Source organism: Eulemur rufifrons, chromosome 9 (assembly GCF_041146395.1).
Source record: "Eulemur rufifrons isolate Redbay chromosome 9, OSU_ERuf_1, whole genome shotgun sequence".
Lineage (NCBI taxonomy): Eukaryota > Metazoa > Chordata > Mammalia > Primates > Lemuridae > Eulemur > Eulemur rufifrons.
The window spans coordinates 46243453-46263023 of NC_090991.1; the positions used below are offsets into that span (position 1 = coordinate 46243453).

The 19571-nt window shown below is 46.7% G+C and overlaps 1 protein-coding gene across 3 annotated transcripts in view; it reads left to right on the plus strand.

The window, feature by feature from the left end:
- The window catches only part of ARSG (arylsulfatase G), a 118667-nt gene that overhangs the window by 25656 nt on the left and 73440 nt on the right, over positions 1–19571 (plus strand). Inside the window, exons 1-2 of one of the 3 annotated variants that reach the window (XM_069482795.1) lie at positions 335–412; positions 11533–12261. In XM_069482795.1, coding sequence (XP_069338896.1) covers positions 12044–12261 — 218 coding nt within the window. In that variant the 5' untranslated portion in view covers positions 335–412; positions 11533–12043. Of the gene's footprint in view, positions 1–334; positions 413–942; positions 1056–11532; positions 12262–19571 lie in introns of those variants that run through there. The other 2 variants (XM_069482796.1, XM_069482797.1) reach the window with 2 other exon arrangements.

Here is a 19571-nt window from a genome sequence, read left to right on the forward strand (position 1 = left end):
CCGCTCGGTAACATGAGAAAAGGGTTAACCCCTTAAGGGGCGGGCCCGAATCTAGCACAAGTTGGCTCGGGCGGGTGAGGCCGGTGCTCCCAGGCCCTCCACCCACTCCCGCGCCTCTGGCACCAGAACCACACCCTCCCCCCGCCCCCCACCCCAGCAGCCAGTGCTCGGGGCCGTGCGTGCTGCCGCCCGCGCCCCGGCCCCGCGTCGCTGCCTAGCGCTTATCCTATACCGGCTGCAGCCGGTCTCCGCCGGCCTCGGGGGCGCGCCGCCGCCGACCATGTGCTGCGAGCGCCGAGCGCCGCCAAGGAGGGGGCCGGCCTGGCGCGCGCGCGCCGGCCCACGTGGACCGCGGCCGCGCCGGGCACGCGCCCGCCCGCCCGCCCGCAGCCGGGGCTGGGGGTCACGGAAGGTAACGGTGTCGCCATCCCCGGCCGGGCCGCCCCCGCCAGTGCCACCGGGGTCCTTGGCACTACAGCCCCATACCGCGAGCCGGGCGCGCCTGGCCCGATCAGACCCCGGCGCTTTGCTACAATGCAAGTGGGAGTGCGAGCGCGCAGGGGTGTCCGGGCCGCCTGCACCCTGTCTCCGAGCACCCCCGGGCGGCCTCCCCGCAGCCTCCCGGCGCGCCCACTGGCCAGCCCTGCCCGGGGCCTGAGGACTTGGGGATTTAGCGCGGAGGGGGACGCGCGCGCCGGGACTCGTCCCGCGCGGCGCTCGCGGCGGCGGGTCCGCGCCCGCCCCGGGCAGAACAGGTTCCTTCCAGTTTGGGTGTGAGCGGCGCGCGCGGCGCCCGAGTTCCTCCTGCGGCGCCCACTTCCCTCAATTTCGTCAACTCGCGCACCCCCACGGTTCCCCTTCCGGGAGTGGGGAGGGAGTGCCGCAGTGGGCCCCGGGGAGCGAGCGGCCCGGCTGCTCCGGGTGCCTCGTTTCCCCCCCTTTGCTGCTGCAGCAGCATCCGCGTTGCGCGGAAGGAATGTGAGCAGCGGGGCTGAGTCAGCATCCCCGGCCGGAGGCGCGCGCGCCCTGCCCGGCGGGAGGCGACGTCGGCACAGGTGCACTGCTGCCTTGCCGGCGGGGAGCCTCGGTAAAGGGCCTGGAGGTTTAGGGACTCGGTGCCCCTCATCCCGGAGTCCCCGACCCCCAAGGTCACTGCGAACTAAGTGGGTGATGCACGGGAAACCTGTTATGAACTCCTCGTGTGGACAAAGCGTGTGTCGGATCCCAGACGTTTCAGAGCCCGAGGAGGCGCAGACTTGGCTTCATGGTCGCCACTTCGCGCACCCAGGGCAAATTTGGGAACTCCTGGGGAACAAAAGCCATATTATTCGCGTTCCTTTACGGACTTGCGCTCCCTCCGGCTGCTCCCTTCACTGGGGTTCTGAGACTGTGGTTCTGATGTCAGAAACTCAAAAGAGAGCCTAGTTTGGGAGTGCGTGCACGGAGGGTCGCCACCGGGAGGAGTTGGCGATCTGAATTTTAATAAAAATCCTTCCCTGCTCGCTGGTTTCTCTCACCAATTTGGGATAGGGTCTGCTGGGCTAAATGCCATCCTTTGCTGTTAACTAGCTCTGGTTGGGTTAAGTGGGGAGCAGGTTCATTGGTGCAATGAGCATGATCTAATTTTAACCCCACCAGCAACCTTTTGCTTGTGACATTCATTACCCCCATTTTACAGACGAGGAAAGTGGAGGCACTGGGCACTGGAGGGATTTGCCTAAGCCTACACCATATTTACAGATATGCACAGGCCGTTTTTGCAACGAGAGCTCAGCTCATCCTTAGTTGACATTGGCCATCCGTGTTTGAAAAGTGGAGAGGTGGCTGGAAACTCAGCCTCAGCCCAGCCTTGTGAGCCACAAACCGATGACTTTTGCCCATTTTGGTTAAGGGCTGGCTTCACCTTGTTCCCTCAATCCTAGTGAGACCAAGCGTGAAACCCCTGCTTTTTTAACTTCTCCATGGAAAGCACTGCATTACCATGCTAAGCAAACCCCCCCAAACAAAACTAACTCTGTTTACTTCTAAATCAGAACAAAAGAACCTTTGGAGTCTGGAGAACAGGACCAAAAAAATCAGGAAATTAAATTAAGAGCTCAGCTTCCCTCTTAGCCTCTCCCGTTGTGTCTGTCATAACCCAAAGGGCAGGCAGAGCCCCCTCCAGCCCTTCCTTTACAGTGGCCAAAGCTATAATGACACCCTTAGAAAGTCCCCCCAATATCTTCTTGGGGAAAAAAATTGGCTCCTCCAAGCTGTCCCCAGGTCTCTCTCTTCTAGCCCTCTAGCTTAGGGTCATTTGCATGAGAACGGATTCCTTTGTGCAGAGTTGGCCTGCCTGTTCTCTGTCCACGCTTCCACTCCTTGAAGTCTTCGTGTTGGGTTGCTAGGCAGATATGACCCTGGCTTGCAAATAAGCTCACTGCATTTACTAGCCTGTGAGAACTTCAACTTGGGTAAGTAGATTGAAAGGAATCTCAGAGAGGAGGGTCCTGCAAGCCTGCTTTTGGGGGCTGGGTCTTCAGAGCCACCACCACAGAGGGGGAGTAGATGCGGGGGCTTCTAGGGGAGGCCTCGCTCTCCCACCCACCCTTCCACTCTTCCTCTTCCTGTATCTGTTGCACCTACCGGGCTCCCGCCTAGCAGCCCCATGTTCGGGTGAGCAGCTTGTATTCCAGTGAAGCAGATTCTTGCTTTGAAACTTTAATGTCTGCTTCTCCAGCTGGCAGAGAATGTCACAGACTGTGCCATCCATCGAGGAACCTTTTCGGTGAACTGGTGATCCAGGTGGTTGTGCTGGGTTTATCTTGTGGCTTGGGGCCCTCCCCCGGCCCTTTGACAGTTTGTAGGGAGGCAGGGCCCCTCAGCCTGGGGAATGCATGCTCCTGGGGGAATTTAAGGATTTGCCAAGGGGTTCTGACACACAGATAGTGATGATGATGATAATACTACCATCAGGTTGTGTGGGAGGCTCAGCGCTATGCTTGGCTCAGGGTCAAGTTCTGTAACTCTTAGCGGTGACTCTTTCAACCTGTGACTTGGGGGACTGAGGAGGTGGAGATTGAGGAAACCTAGAACAGGCAAGGAGGACCTTGGAAGGACTGGCAAGGGGCTACTGAGCCAAGAGAGGGATGAACGGCATCGGAGGAGGGCAGGAGGTAGGTGAGGGCATGCTGTATTTGGGGACAGTGAGGTCACCTTCCCACCTGTGCCTGCGGGGGCCTGTGGCAATCTGACTTCTCTCATGCGTGGGTGCCATTTGGTGCAGTACCGATGTATTCCTGGAAGTGTCTTATTAACTCTGGAGTAACTTTTACTTGATTTCAACACTGAATTCCGTTCTCAGACTTCTCAGTCTTCATAGTCGACTGCCCTTGTAGTTTGGCCATCCTCTCACTGCTTAAAAATTTAAAACAACAATGACAAAAACAAAAAATACAGAGCCTAGCCTTAGGGAGGCCTCTATCAAGTATCTTGATCCTGTTGACAAAAGTTCTAAAAAACAAGCCCAAATTCTGAAAACAAAGTCATTTTAATCACAGTGGATTTAGGAGTAAATACGTGTCATATTAAGCTTTACAACGTGATCGTGGATCATGAAATCTAATGGAAATGTTGGAAAGGGCTGTGTATGGGACCTCTGGGTTTTGCCCCAATTAAATCAGGCTTTCTTTAGACAGATCAAAGTTGAAGTTGCTCCACCTGCCATGTTCCTCAAGGCCCAAGGAATAAAAACCTGCTCTCCTGCTACGGTTCTTGCCTAGAGGGAGATGCTGCTTTTCCCTGTCTTGTCTAAACATGCACTGCCTGTCCTTGCTTCTGGGTTCCCTGGAACAATACGCAATAGTAAGCTTCCATTTTAACCCTTTAGGACCAGCGCGTCCGTGCATTTTGAAATGGCCAAGAAGCTAGAAGGATGCTCCAGGGTTGTGTTGTGGACAAGAAGTAAGGAGGGGCCCCATACTGCCGTGGTCAGTGAAGGGCTCCGGTTTCCTTAGGTGAGCTCGCCAGAGATACCTGCGGGACTGGGTCCAGGGAGCCTCCATCCTTCCCTCCCACACCCATCGTTCCTCTGTCTGAGCGGCCTTTGTTCATCCACAGCCCACTCGTGAGCATCGATGAATGCAGTCATCTCCCAGGCCACAAAACCACACCCCAGAGGATGTGGTTCCTTCTCTCAAAGTGTTTACATTCTAGTTCAGAGGACAGGACACGTATGTGATTGTTAACCTAAAGCAGCATTTCAACAAGTGCAATTTTACAAGTGAGAATGACAAGTGAGCGTTTCTGAGGAAGAATTTTGGAAGGTCGTCTGAGGTTAGGGAAATGATGCGATGAAGCTGGGCTTCCAGAGCAAGGCAGAGAAGCCTGGGTCATTGATGTTCATGTGATATGCACTGATTCAGCTAATGTTGCCTGAACACCTTCCTGGCAAGGTACCAGAATTATGCAGTGCATAAAACATGCAGAACGTCCCTGCCTTTATGGAGTTTCCATCCTAGATTTATGGATCTTTCTTGCTAGGGCACCTAGCTTGCCAAGTGTCATGGACAAATAGTTCTTTCGAATGTTTCTGATGTTGAAATGTAATTCCCATTTTCAGTTAGCATCAACAAAGGGGAGATTCCTCTCACACCCACCCCACATCTTGACCTCATATTGTTATATTGTCCAAAGCCAGATTTGCTGGAAGGCACCATACTCCAAGGATGCCAGCTGTCACCAGAGTCTGCCCAGCTAAAGTGACATGGCTCAGGTTTAGCCAGGATGGCACAGGCAGCCATGGGATTGTGTAACAAGAAACCATAGTTTGGAGCTTCAAAAATTCGAACCAGAATGACTTCATTTTCCCTTTGGCATTAATTGTGACTATAGTGTTTGTAAGCTTCTGTGTTCTCTGGGTGCAGAATCCAGCGTCAGAACACGCTGATAAATCATTCTGGTAGACTCAGCCAATAGCTGCAGGGAGCCTGGATTTCAACATCTGTACTCGGAATGGTTTTATTTAATATTAATTTTAGCAATTCATGGGGTTTGCATAGCATGTTTTCAAAGTGTTCTCATATTTGTTATCTCTTTATCCTCAAAACAATTGAAAGACGGGGCTGGGCTCACACCTATAATCCCAGCACTTTGGGAGGCCAAGGTGGAAGGATCCCTTGAGGTCAGGAGTTTGAGACCAGCCTGAGTAACGTAGCAAGACCCCATCTCTACAAAAAATAGAAAAATTAGCTGGGCCTGGTGGAGCGCATCTGTAGTCCCAGCTACCCAGGAGGCTGAAGCAGGAGGATCACTTGAGCCCAGGAGTTTGAGGTTGCAGCGAGCTATGATGACGCCACTGCATGCTAGTCCTGGAAGCTGATCGCGACCCTGTTGTGGGTTATGATATCTAATTGGAAATGCTGGGGGTGGGGGAAGCAATTGAGAGATGGAATAACAATAGCCAACATTCCTGAGCACTTCCTGAGAACTTGTGTTGGATTATTTCATTCTCATATTGTGTTTGGTGTCGAGGACGTTTACTATGGCTCTATTTTTTAGGTAAGTGAGGAAACTGAGGCATAGAGAGACTCAGTAACTTATCCAAAGTTATGCAGCTAGCAAATGACTCTGCTTAATCCTGGGTACACAGTCTTTTGGAAATAGGCCAACACACCCCCAAAATCAATTCCCTAAAAGACAAATTTGCCAAGTAACTGCTTCACTGAATTGAGTATTTTTTCCCCCAAGTTTTGGTCTTACTCCTACTTCAGCCTCAGTGGCTCTCAGATAAAACTTTAACGAGAATCTGTCTTAGTGTGCTCGGATGCTCTAATAAAATACCAAAGACTGGGTGGCTTACACAAAGGACATGTATTTCTCACTGTTCTGGAGGCTGTGAAGTCTAAGATCAAGGTGCTGGCTGATTTAATGCCTGGTGAGAGCTCTGTTCCTGGCCTGCAGACAGCCACCTTCTTGCTGTGTCCTCACAGGGTGAAGAAAGAAAGAGAGAGAGAGCAAAGTCTCTGGTACTTCTCCTTGTAAGGGCACTAATCCCATCATGAAGGCCCCACCCTCTAAACCTAATCACCTCCCAAAGTCCTATCTCCAACTACCATCAAGTTGGGAATTTGGGCTTTAACATACAAACTTTGGGGGTGTACAAACACTCTATAACAGAATCTAACATATTTCATTGTAGAAGTAGAACAGATCCAGGGCAAGGAAAAATCCACAAAAAGAAGAGATAGTACATAGCACCTAAGAGAAAGTTCTCTATTCTCATACAAAAATGACAAAGGGAAAAAAAAATGGAACTTTCTGACACATGAAGCACTGATCAGGCTTAACATGAGAAGGAGAAAGATAAGACGTGTGAGGCAGGCCTGCCAAAAGAATCCAGCCTGCCTCTGATCTCACCTCTAGATCGACAAATCAGTTTGGCAGAAAATTAAGGGGACCAGGGACCATTTTAAATGACACCAGGGGAAAAGCAATCAGCTAAATCTAAAATATGAGAAATTTTATAGGGCAAACAACCCAATGTATTTACAAATCTATTGCAGAGAAAAAGAGAGGGGGAACCTATAAATGAAAAGAGATGAGATACACGAACCAAATGCAGCACGTGTTGGACTTTGTTTGGATCCTAATTAGAACAAACTAAAAAAAAAATTGATGACACAATGAAGGACATTTGACTGCTGATTGGATTTTTTTCCAATTGGATTTTCGATGATACTAACACATTGTTAATTTTTAAAACGAAGGTATTAATGGAGTGGTTGTGATATTTTAAAAGAATTCTTACCTTTCAGAGAACAAGATAGAAATATTCATAGATAAACTTATATGATATCTGGGGTTTGTTTTAAAATATCCAGTGTATATGGAGGGTGAGGCAAAGGGAAGACCGTGGGGAAACAACCGGCCGGGCCGTGTGTTGATAATTAATTGTTGCATCAAGACGTTAGGTAGAAACATGTGAGTTTCTCAACTTCTGTATGTTTGACAACTCCCATGATATAACAAGTGATAAGTAAATACAGCTTTGTAAAGAGTCCTTACAAATTTGGCACTAGGCTTTCAGAGAGTAGATTTCAGGTAATTGGCCTTGAACCCTTTCGTTTGGACCGCATCACTCAGCACGCTCAGCATTTGTCCTCTCAAGTGGAGGACAGCGTTTAGAGGAAAGATGCTATTCCGAGGTCCATCCATTCTCTCTGTTTTTCTGATCTGTGTGCCAGGACCCAAATATAATTTCCGCAGGCCTACTGGGTTTTTAGATGCATGGCATGACGCCACCTAGGCTCTCTCAAATTGGCACCTGCGGCATGGCTTCCTTCTGTGACAGTCTCAACAGGTGGTTCCAGCCTAAAACTAGGCAGGATGTCATGTGCCCCCTGTGGGTGGGCTTCCTGGCATCCTTGGGTCCACAGAAGTAATATTCCCAACAACTGGGTTTGGCTTGGGTTCTCCAAGTTTAAGAAAAAAAAAAAACCCATTTAAATTTTCTAAGTGGTATTGTTCTCCAAGCCTGGATGGAGGCATTCAATCAAAGATGTCCTTTGCACCCCTCTGCCGCCATACTCTAAGGAAGCAATCTTTCCAAGTTGGGCCAGCCCCAGAATGACATGTTGGGGTCTAGGGGCAAAGGGAGGGGCTGTGAGGATGTTTATTATGTGGAAATATTAAATTTGTCCTGGCTGCAATGGCAACTGGGTTTTCCTCTCCACCTGGACTTGAACTGGGTGAGGCAAAGTTTGAGGAGGTGCTTGCTGCCTGGGCGACCACCCGAAAGAGAACGCTGCCTCCTTAAATGTTGTGCCCTAGGCTCTTCGCTGGTCTCATTCTCACTCTAGCCCTGTCTCTCTCCCAGACTGATGCAACGGGACTCTTAACTTCTCAGCTTCTTCCCATACCTGCTGCCCCGCACTGCACATTTGTGTATTCTAGAACCTTTTATAAAATAAGTCAGATCTTGCTGTGGTTGCTCAGTTCTTCCTCTGGCTTCCCATTGCACGCAGCAAAAGCTTCCCATTTCCTCTCTGACTGTCTCATCCTCTCCCCTCCTCACTCTGCTGCTTCTCCAGTGGCTGCTTTGATGCTCCTCACATGTGCCAGACCTTGGCCTTGACTGATGTCTCTGCAAGGCTTCCTGACGGCTGCATGGCTTCCTCCCTCACCTCCTATAGGGCCTTGCCCAGACATCACTTTCTCCATGCGATGGCCCCCTGCCACCCTCTTTAACTTTGCACTTACCCACCCTCACAGGCCTGATACCCTCCCTGCTTTGATTTTCCCCATGATATTTACATTTTACTGATTTCATTTCTCCTCCCACCCATCCTGCCCTACCACCCAAAAGTAAGTGGTGTGAGGGCAGGGATTTTTGTGTGTTCCGTTCATGGCTGTATGCATCGCCTGGCTTGAGGCCTGTCACTCAGTACGCATTTGGTGGACAAATGACTGAATGCATGGGAGAACCATTTCAGACTGCACACGGCAGCTGGTGCCCACAGCCCCTGCATGACTCCCTGCCTCCAGCTGGCACACACTGTGTTCTGATTTGACGGGTACAACAACAGTGTTCTGCAACCAGAGACCCACTCCCCCTGCTCTTTTGTCTTTTTTGGCTTCAGCTCATCTGAAGCTTTTGTGTCCGGAAAACCAACAGAGCCCTCTGCCAGAAAGGTCTGCCTGACCTCCTTGTTATTTCAGCTGTTTTCAAGGTTCTCTAGGAGGATGCTTGGCCACAGAGAGGCCCGTGGGGACCCCGGGTCAGATGATGGAGTGAGTGGCTCAGGAAGCCCCAGGACTTCCAGCTCTGGCTTATTCACACCGTGCTCAGTGTATCTTCAGGTTGCCTCATCCCCTCCGCTGCTCAGCCCTTCTGGCCTGGGGGTCCTTTGGGGGCTCACTGGTGCCTTTACTCACAAGCCAGCCTGGGAACGGACATGAGGTCACACTTCAGTCAGCATACTTAGCCTGCTTTAAAATGTGGGTTGTAGAGAAGGATATGAATCATTAGTCAAACTAATGATTGGCAACTAAAGTTTACTCTACTCCTACCTGGGGAGCACCGAGACATGGATCCTTGTGCTTAGCAAGGACCCATCATGGCCACTTGAGCCCTGATGGAACAGACAGGCCTTGGTTGTGGGATTTGTTGAGTACAGTGGTCCGGTGGAAGGAGGGGTGAATGCTTTTTTGCCAAAGACTTCTCCCTTTCTTCCTAGCTGGGAGGGGATCTCCTTACCTGTGTCTCTTTTCTGAGAGTGACGACGCATAAAGAAAAAGTTGGGAAAGTGACATCAGATAACATGTGAGTGCAGCCAGTGGGGCCAATTTCTTTAGGGGATCTGAGCTCAGAGTTTGAGTTTGGATCTTCATCGAAGGCTTTGCCTGAGAGTCCATTCTTGGAATGTCTGGTTTGCCTTTTCCCTTTAGTTAAAAAAAAAAAAAATGGGGAAGGTATTAAATGTCTCCCTGGAGGGGTGGGTGTGAAGCATAATGCAATGGTGTGCTGGCTAAATTAGCTTATTTCCATTCTGTGAAAAATTTAAGTGTTAATGATTCTCTTTGAAAATCCTCAAAGGAATGTTTTATTACGGAACACTGAAGAAACACAATCTGTTTATTTATGTTCCCACCTTAATTTTAGCTTCTTTTCTTAAGTGAATTTTTTTCCCCTGAAGTCTTGTACGTTGGATCATTCCGAAATGGATTATTGACCAGGTCTGAGCCCGCTCTAGTGTTCCAGGCTAAGTAGCTTTGAGAAGAAAAGCTTCCTCTGACGGTTGCTCATGGTTAGAAGCCAGTAGAATGACCTGGGAACCAACTAGCCGGTCAACAAGGGTTTGTTCAGCACCCTTCTTGTGCAAAGGCTCTTTCTTCTAGAAATGGAGAAGTCTTTGGGGCCTCAAGATCAACAAATACCAGTTGAATCTAATTGAGTTTGAAATAATAGCTCTCCTTTTGGAAAACGGAAGAATTTGCATTTCTGAACAATTGATTCATTGGTGGGCAGATGACCATGACTGTTTACTTGGACTTCCTTTTGTTTTGATTATGTGCGTATCTGCCGGTCCTTTTGATTTTATCTAAGTCTTCCAGAATTTACATACCTCCAACCACCCCCAGCCACTCCAGTTGACCATTGGCTTGGCTGGCAGAGACCGGCAACTGGAAACAACATCTCTCGTAACCTCGGTCCTGGTAGCATCTTTATGTGTTACAAATTGGTTCTCCTTTAATGCCCTCCATGGGTTGGGTGTGCAACTGAGGTTTTTAGTTGATCCAGAATTTCAACTCTGTGTCTTCTTATTAAACTTGCAAATTTAGGGCTTTTAAGGGAACTAGCAGTAATATGGTTTTATTCTTGGCTCTGTTTGCAACCTGAAACTTAAAGTATAACCTTCAGTTCCTGTCTTTTAAAACCCAGTCTGATGAGTTGCTTTTGTGTTTGTCCACCGAAGCTGAGTCATCTCTAGTTAGGTTAAGCAGTTTCCTTTTTCTTCTAGGACCAGACTCATGATGTTTTTGTTTTCCAGTACCTTGCTATTCAAAGTGGGATCTAAAGGCTAGCGGTAATGGGCCTCACCCAGCTTTACCTACTGAGTCTGTATTTTAATAAACAAAAGCCCCAGCTAATTCATACGTACATCCAAGTGTGAGAAACACTGGTTGAACATGTCTTTAGATTTTCTTATTTAAAATTACATGGTCAGGATGTTAAAGGGACACATTTCCATTAAGAAATTTTGTTCTAACATTTTATTATGAAAATTACAAACATACAGCAAAATTGAAAGAGTTCTAGCTGGGCATGGTGGCTCACGCCTATAATCCCAGCAGCTCAGGAGGCAGAGGTGGAAGGATTGCTTAAGCCCAGGTGTTTGAGACCAACGTAGTATGGTTGTAGGTACTATGTTGTACCCTGCGCAACATAGTGAGACCTTGTCTCTACAGAAAATAAAAAATTGAAAGAGTTCTCTGGTGAGCACCCATATACCCTCTACCAAGATTCTATTATTAACTTATTTTTTTTACATTTCCTTTTTCCCCAATATTAATTTCTATCAAGAATTTTATATAGAAATGTTAGGTTATAGCATGACTGTTACAGAGAATAGTGTCTTGGTAATAAGGGTCTCGCTCTTTCTTCTAGATTTCTCAATGGATTTGATAAAGGCACAATTAATTTGGGAATTTCTTGTGAATCAGAGAAGCGTGGGGGTAGGGGTGGGTAAGCAGAGTTGGGGCTGGTCCTTGTTCCCCCCGGAATACTAGGCCTCAGTATCCTCATCTGTACAGTGAGTGGGTTGAGCGAGATCATCTCTAATGTTACGTTGAAGCCTGTGACTATAGGTCCATTGCAAATATTATTATTATCACTATTTTTCAGGTGGAGAAACTGATGAACCAGTTAAATATTCAAATAAAAAGGAAAACAGCTGTTGGCATGGAAAAGTGATTATTTCCTAAGCTACTGAGTAAAACACAGCTGCACTGGCAATTTTAACTCTGTTTTCTTGTCAATTTTTGTTCTTTCAGGAAACTTTACAGAAACATGAAGCCTTCAACCATCTGGAGCTCAGAAACATATTTGAGGCTGACTGTGGCTTCTAGAACATCCAGGTGTTCTGCAGATGTGAGAATTCGTCCTGTAGTCACCAGATGGAGTCCCTAACAGATGCAAGGCTTATGCTGTTGTTCTAACACTTCTGAAGAAAGAGGGGTCACTTTCTAGGTGGCCAAAGGGCAGTCGTTGACACTGTTGAACATAAACCCTTCACCTTTTAAGCCGTGGTGGGAAAACCGACTACAGAGGATCAAGCCAAATTAGGAGCTGCAAGTTTCCCGACTCTCTTGAATTAGGATTCCAGGTGGAGGCCTCATTTGTGCAGCCCCCATCACTCCTGCAGCCATTGTCACGGCCACCACCGCTGCCACCAGTATCTTCTTGCAAACTCCATCCCTACTCTCCAGGGGCTCCGTGTATTGAAAGTGAGCAGAAAAGGAGCTCTTGGAAAAGTCTCAACAATCGGATCCTCCCCTCACCACCATGGGCTGGCTTTTTCTAAAGGTTTTGTTCGTGGGAGTGAGTTTCTCAGGATTTCTTTACCCTTTTGTGGATTTTTGTATCAGTGGGAAAACAAGAGGCCAGAAACCAAATTTCGTGATCATTTTGGCTGATGACATGGGGTGGGGTGACCTGGGAGCAAACTGGGCAGAAGCAAAGGACACTGCCAACCTTGATAAGATGGCTTCAGAAGGAATGAGGTGAGTCTTGAGGTTGCCAAGCCAGTGTCTCTTTCGATGTCTTACCCCAGTTCTTGTAGGGGACACTTAAAGAGCAATTGATGGATCTATGTTGATTTGATTGATTTATTAATTGATTTGGTTTGAAGCCAGTACAGCATCATGAAGAAATCCATTCATCTGACCTCCATCCATCCATCTGTCCATCTGTCCATCCATCCATCCATCCATCTGTCCATCCATCCATCTGTCTATCCATCCATCCATCTGTCCATCCATCCGTCCATCCATCTGTCCATCCATCCCTCTGTCCATCCATCCATCTATCTGATAACATTTATTATGTGTGCTGGGAATACACAGAGGTGAACGAGATAAAAATCTTTGCCCTTAAGTTACTCATTGCCTGGCAGAGGAGACAAGTTAAAAGGAAAGTAAGAACCATAATCAGTACATGAGTCTGCATCAGGAGTTTTGGGAGTTCAGAGGGGAGTGTGTGGAACCAGCCTGGGAGTTCAAGGGAGAAGATGGACTTTGAAGAACAACTAAGAGTCCATGAGGCACGCAGACTTATTTATGAGAGAGGTGACTTACATTTAAGGCATTCTTAACTCTAAGGGATTATAAAAGGGGAGAGGGTGTGCATCTGACGGGTCGAAGTGTTTATAAAGCAGCCATCGCAGATTTTTGTTCAAATGTCTAGCTCCTTTCCCTGCTTAGATGGAGAACAAGTGTCTGAGCTTCCAGATTTCTGGGTTTTCTTGTTGGGCTAATGTTGGTCTGATTGGCCAGCACTGGGTTAAACTCCTCTGACTGGCTCAGCGGGAACCATTCCAGCTAACCGGTTAGGGTAACGCGCAGGGCACCTCCGCAGAGTTTCAGCCACTTGCATCCTCGAGCTTGGAGCTTTTCCCCTGAGGTGTGAGCCCTTGAAAGGTGGCATCCCTGCGTCTTATCCATTCCAGTTCCTTCTCCTCACCTCCACCGAGGTGAACTTTCTAGAAACACACTTCTACTTCCAGTCCTTCAGAAGCATTTTTTGGCCCTAAAGATAAAATCCGAACTGTTCTACGTCTCACAAACCGGTTACCTCTCACCCCTTCTCTCTTGCAGCTGTCTTCACTTGTTGCCTCCCGGGTCTCGTGGGATGGGTTCTTCCTGGTGCACTCTCCCCTTCCTCCACTGAATTAGCTTCTACTCACTATTGAGGTCGCAGTTCTACATGAGGGCTTCAGGAAAGGTTTCTTGGACACCTCAGGTGTTCTCTGTCATTGTCCTCGCTGCTTTTGATGGTGATTGTTTCATCATCTGACCAGCTGTGTTGGGTTGAATAGCACCCTCCCCAAATTCATGTCTACCCAACATGTGACCTTATTTGGACATAGGGCCTTTGCAAATGTTGTTCGTTAAGGATCTCGATGATACCACAATGGAGTATGTGTCCTAAATCCAATGGCTAGTATCCTTATAAGAAGAGAAGACACAGGGAGACACACACAGAGAAGGTAACATGAGGACGGCGGCAGAGATTGGAGAGATTCAACTACAAGCCAAGAACTCCAAGGACTGTCGGCCACTCCCAGAAGCCAGGATGGAGGCACGGGGCAGATTCTCCCTCAGAGCTCCCAGAAAGAACCAATCTTGCTGACATCCTGATTTCAGACCTTTAGCCCCCTGAACTGTTGTTTTAAGCCACTCCGTTTATGGTACTATGTTACGGCAGCCACAGAAAACTCATGTACGTCCCGTGTAGCTCTGAACTTCAGGAAGAAAAACGCCTTGTCTATTCTTCCCCGCTTATATCCCTAGCATGTAGCACAGTGCCTGGCACATAGTGGGCAATTAATAAGTATTTATTCACCAATAAGTGAGGTTTTAGGAGCTCAAAATGCCCTGAAGTGGCACCTCAAATTTTGCATAGAGGTATTTTTTTTTCTTTTTTCTGTGGAGAGAGTTAATCCATACATAGCATTTACCAGATCCTCAAACGGACCTGGGTTGCCAAATGCTGAAGAACTTCTGCTTTCCATGTCTGGTGGGTTAGTGGGGAAATATCAGCCTCACTGTTGCAGCTGAGATTTGCGAGGCCTGCACATTTTTCTCACGAGCTGTCGCCATCAGCACACGCTTCCTGGGCTGTAAGGGCGTCTCGCGGGTCAGATGCAAACACAGTCTGATGGGCTCCCGTCTTTTTTGCCCCCTGTGTGCACGTATTCTCTGCATCCGAGCCTGGTCACAGGGGCCAGGTGGACGGCCCTCTGGCCCGAGGTCGACGGCGTTCCATCCTGCGCCGCGGACAGGAAGGCCGAGCTTCCTGTGAGGCCGCGCATCGATTCATCGCGCGTCACCCGCTGCCTACTCACGGCCGCTGGGGAACCGTGACTTTCAGATGGGAACTCTTATTGCCAAACAAGGTCCAGGGGTGAGTTGAGAAAGTTTCTTTTCTGTTTTCTTCTTTTTCTTAGGGTGTGAGTTTCCTAGGACCGCCGGAACAAATTAGTACAAACCGAGTGGCCCAAAACGGCATTAATGTGTCCTTTTGCAGCTCAGGAGGGGAGGAGTCTGAAATCAAGGTGTCAGCGGGGTTGGCTCCTTCTGGGAGCTCCGAGGGAGAATCTGTTCTCTGCCTCTGTCCTGGCTTCTGCTGCCTGCTGGCAATCCTTGGTGTCACTGGCCTGTCGGCTCCGATCTCTGCTTCAGTTGTTACGTGGCGTTCTTGGGTGCATGTGTCCAAACTTTCCGCTTCTAGTAAAGATACCTGTCACTGGATTAAGGCCACCCTAATTCAGCAGGACCTCATCTGCAAAGACCCTATTTCAAAATAGGGTCACATACACAGATTCTGGCTTGACGTAAAATTTGGGGGAACATTATTCAACCCATTACAATTGACTCTATGACATATCCCTTTTCCTCTGCTTCCAACAGAGGAAGGTCGTAGGTGCTCAATCAATGTTTGTTGCACTGAAGACTAAATGTCACGCTTAAAGAGGACCAGAGCCACATGGTGTGAGCTCAAATCCCAGCTCTGCCACTTTCTATTCGTGTGACCCTGGGCAAGCTACGTTACTCCTTGGAGCTTGTCCTTCCTCTTTTTTGGGGACAGTAATAGCACCCGTATCGTATAGCAGTGTTGTGAGGGTGAAATTAAGTAAAACATGAGCAGTTAGCATAGAGCCTAGCGTACTAGAGACATGGATATATGTTATCTATGGTTATTTTTGTTATTGTTATTAGAAACAATGTCCCTTTGAATTGTTGATGTGAATTGGCTACTCTGTATGATAAAAGGTCCAAATGACAGAACAAGGAAGGAGGACATGGGGTTCCAGTGACAAATCCCTCTTAATCCCTATGTATATGTGCACAGAGGGCCAACTTCTGTGTTTAAATCAGCAACTGCAACAATAACTAACCTAGGGTGGGGAACCTGCAGCGTTAAGGCCACACGTGGCCTTCTAGGCTTTTTGACTGAATCCAAATTTTATGGAACAAATCCTTTTATCTTTATTAGTACATTTTTGTCTTTTATATTTTTATTTTATTTTTAAAATGAACATATTTAAAATACCAAAGAATAAAATCAGTTTCAATGAAATAATCCTCCCAGATTGACCAGCACAATTCGAACATTAGTAAACCATAAGGCCTAAATTGACAGCTGCTAGGCTCATGATTTAGTTCTAACTTCCCCCACCTGACTGGCGCCACTACTGCGCAAGGCTGGTTGACGAGAGTTTATGGGGTTGAGTACACCAGTCTGTTATCAGCTTTTGACAATGGTGCGTTGTCAATAACAAAAGTGGAATTTGTAAATACTTGCACAGCTCGACAGTATTTTTTAATTCTGTCTGCTTAACAGCCCAGTATGTCAAAGATGACCAAGAGAACACTGAAGGAAGAAAACAGATTTTTTAGTGAGGATTGGGAATTGCAATATTATCTTGTTTCTGCTAAAGATAAGATCGTTTGCTTGCTTTGTGATACTGCAGTATCAACATTAAAGAAATTCAATGGCCATCTGCATTATAACACTCATAAGGAACTCAACTATTTTAAATAAGAGAAAGGTTACGAAAGGCTGTATTGCAGAAATTAAAAGATGAAAGGAAAGAGCAAAGATAATTCTGTCAAGCAGCAATAAGACCTGGATATAATGCCGCTGAAGCAACTTATAAGGTAGCTTGTATACTCTGAAAAAGGGAAGCCATCAGTGATGTGGAAATTGTGAAAGAATACATTGCCAAAGTTGTAGGATGCTTAGACCTTGATAAAGTTTCAAAGTACAAACAATTGCCTCTTTAAGGAGAACCATAACTGATCGGCAGCGTGAATTAGCCTTCAACTTAGCAGAACAACTTCCTGCAATACTTCAAAAGGAAAAATATGTATTATTAAATAGGTTTGGATCAATCAACTGATATTACTGATTTGGCTCAGGTTTTATACTTCATTCGTGTCATAACAGAAGATTTTCTTTGCTATGAAGAGTTACCTGCTTTGGGTACTCTTATGAACAGAACACAGGGAATAGATGTAAGGTTTCTGGATGGTTGGTGCCAGAGAAAGAAAGACAAGCAGAGTTGAAAGGGATAAGTAAAGAGGCTTTATTGGAGCGCTCCCAGGTGAGGGTAACGAGTCCCAAAAGAGGGACCCGGGGTGAGGTTCACGGATCCCGAAAAGTCACACCATCCAGAAGTCTTGTGTGGGCTTATATATGTTTTAGAGCTGGGAGATAGGGGTCTTTTGGTTCCGTTATGGTTTTAGGGTGGGTATTGAGAACTAGGAGGGGCTGGTGGTATGTATGGATTTCAGGAACCGAGACCCTTATCAGGGTAATCCATCCAGGCGTGGCTATTCTTTAATTTAGCTGTGCCTTGCAGGCATTGTTTTCGGCAGGTCTCGTGGGCTTCTTCTTTTTTCATTAGGGAGGGGAGGGGTGCCCGCCACCAGCCTTACAATAGATATCTTCGACAATTTTCATGATAAATGTCGTGAAGTTGGACGGCATTTGGTAAATTTACTGAGTGTAGGTACAGATGGTGCACCTTCCATGACAGGAAAACATGAAAGGTTTATTGCAAAGATTAAAAAAGTATTAACAGATCCACATGCTCTCATTTCTTTTCATTGTATCTTGCATAAGCAAAATCTCTGTGCTGAAGTTGTTACTTTAAGTGACACTTAGCAACAAGTTATAAGTATCATAAACTGTATTTGTACAAATGCCACACAGCATCATCAGTTTCATAACATGCTAAAGTTGAACGATCAAGTATTCAGTGTGGATTTGCCGTATCATTCTAAAATGCATTGGCTGTTGCAGGGACAGGTGTCAGCCAAAATTTTATCTCTGCAAGAACAGATAGTTAAATTTTATGAAGAACAGAATCAGCAATGTGAATTATTGAAAGAAGATTTCTATAGGAATGTAGCATTTCTGTGTGCCATCATGTCAAATCAAAATGACTTGAATATTTCTTAGGTAAAACTAAGTCCATATATGATATGTGGCAAAAAATCCAAGCATTGTGAAATAAAGCTATCTTTTTTCAAAACACTTTTCTTCAAAAGGAAATTTTGGATGAACATTTTCCCCAGTTAGCAAAGGTCATACTGATGAGCAGGATGATATATGCGAATCATTTGAAGAATATGCAGCTGTTATAGACCTATTAATTGGAGAATACAATGGAAGTTTCACTGACTTTGAAAATCATGGCATCACACTCAAATTAGCATTTCAGTCTCACCTAGCTGACATCACCAAGGCACCCAAAGAACTACAGATGGACTTGATTGAGCTCTCAATAGATAACATTTTAAAGTCATCGTTTGATGATGATAAAGATCCAACTGAAATATGGAAAAATGCAGTAGAATACCCACACCTTCGGCAACATGCCTAAAAAATGCTTTCTTGCTTTTAACCACTTATTGCTGTGAATCTAACCCAAATCAAGATGCCCTTAAGGTCACAAATAACTGACACCCACCTAGAGGATCAGCTGAAACTGCAGACCTCCATGCTGCAACCAGATATTCAATTCCTTTCCAACAAAAAGCAGACACAACAAAGTCATTAAAAGGTTAGTTAACTTTAAAATTAACAGGTAGTTTCCATTTTTTGAAATTATTAAGTTCACAGTAGTTAGATTTCTACAAAATAATGAACATTTTAAAGTATATCTAATTGAAGTTCTTGAATGTGGCCTTATTTGATTATAGCTAAATTAATGCAACCTTCCAACATGAAAAGATTCCCCAGCCCTGAGCTAACCCTTTACTGAGTGCTTGTAAAGTGTGAGGCTCTGGGCTTCACCCCATTTCATTCTTGCTACCATCCCACCTTTCTCTTATTTCACAGATGAGGAAATTGAGGTTAAGTAACTCACTCAGAGTTGTTGAGTGGCCAAGCCAGCATTCAAACCCAGATTCTTCCTTTCTAGGGCCTTATCCTTGGGCTGGCCTTGCCATCAGAGCTGTCAAAGAGGATGAGATTGGAATCTCAACATTTTTTCTCCCTTTGGTGCTGATGAAGGATTTTTGTGCTATCCAAGTATAAGAGGCAACCTGAGAAATGTGATTTAGATGTCAGTCATGGGAAAAGTTGATCCAACCATCGGTTGGGAGGCCTGCCCAGCTGGGGATGTGTGGTGGCTGCATTTGCAGATGCCTACAGTCTTATCTCACCTACTCCAACTCCGTTTCCAACCCTCTCCTCATGTTCCTGATATTGCACTTATTTCTGTTCCTCAAACACACTTTTCCCTGCCTCAGGACCCTTGCACTTGCTGTTCCCTCTTACTGGCAAACTCTCCCTTCAGGCTCTGAGTGGCTGGTCCCTTCTTGTCCTCTGGTCACCACTCAGATGCTGTGTCCTTGGAGAGACCTTTCCTGACCACTCCCTTCAGCATTGCCTCGCTGCCCCAGGCATAGCCCTTACCCTTTCCCCAGTTTTATTTCCATGGCCCGTACCCCTGTTGACATGACCTCTGTTTCCTTCTTTATTGCTTGTCTCTCACACTGGAATGTCAGCTCCTTTATCTGTCTTCTTCATGCCTCTGGTGCCTAAAACAATGCCTAGCATGTGGTAGGTGCTCAAAAATATTTGTTCAAGTACTCCAGGTACTTGGACTCCTGGATCCAAACTTCTGGGTATGTATGTGTGAGTTCATCACAGCATGGGATCTGGAGCCAGACTGCTGGGCCTGGTACTTGCTAGTTCTGGAAGGGAGACTGGGCTAATTAGGAAACTTTGCTGGGCCTCAGTTTGTTCATCTCTACAAAGGGACAATAATGGCACTGACATCACAGGGTTGCTATGAGGA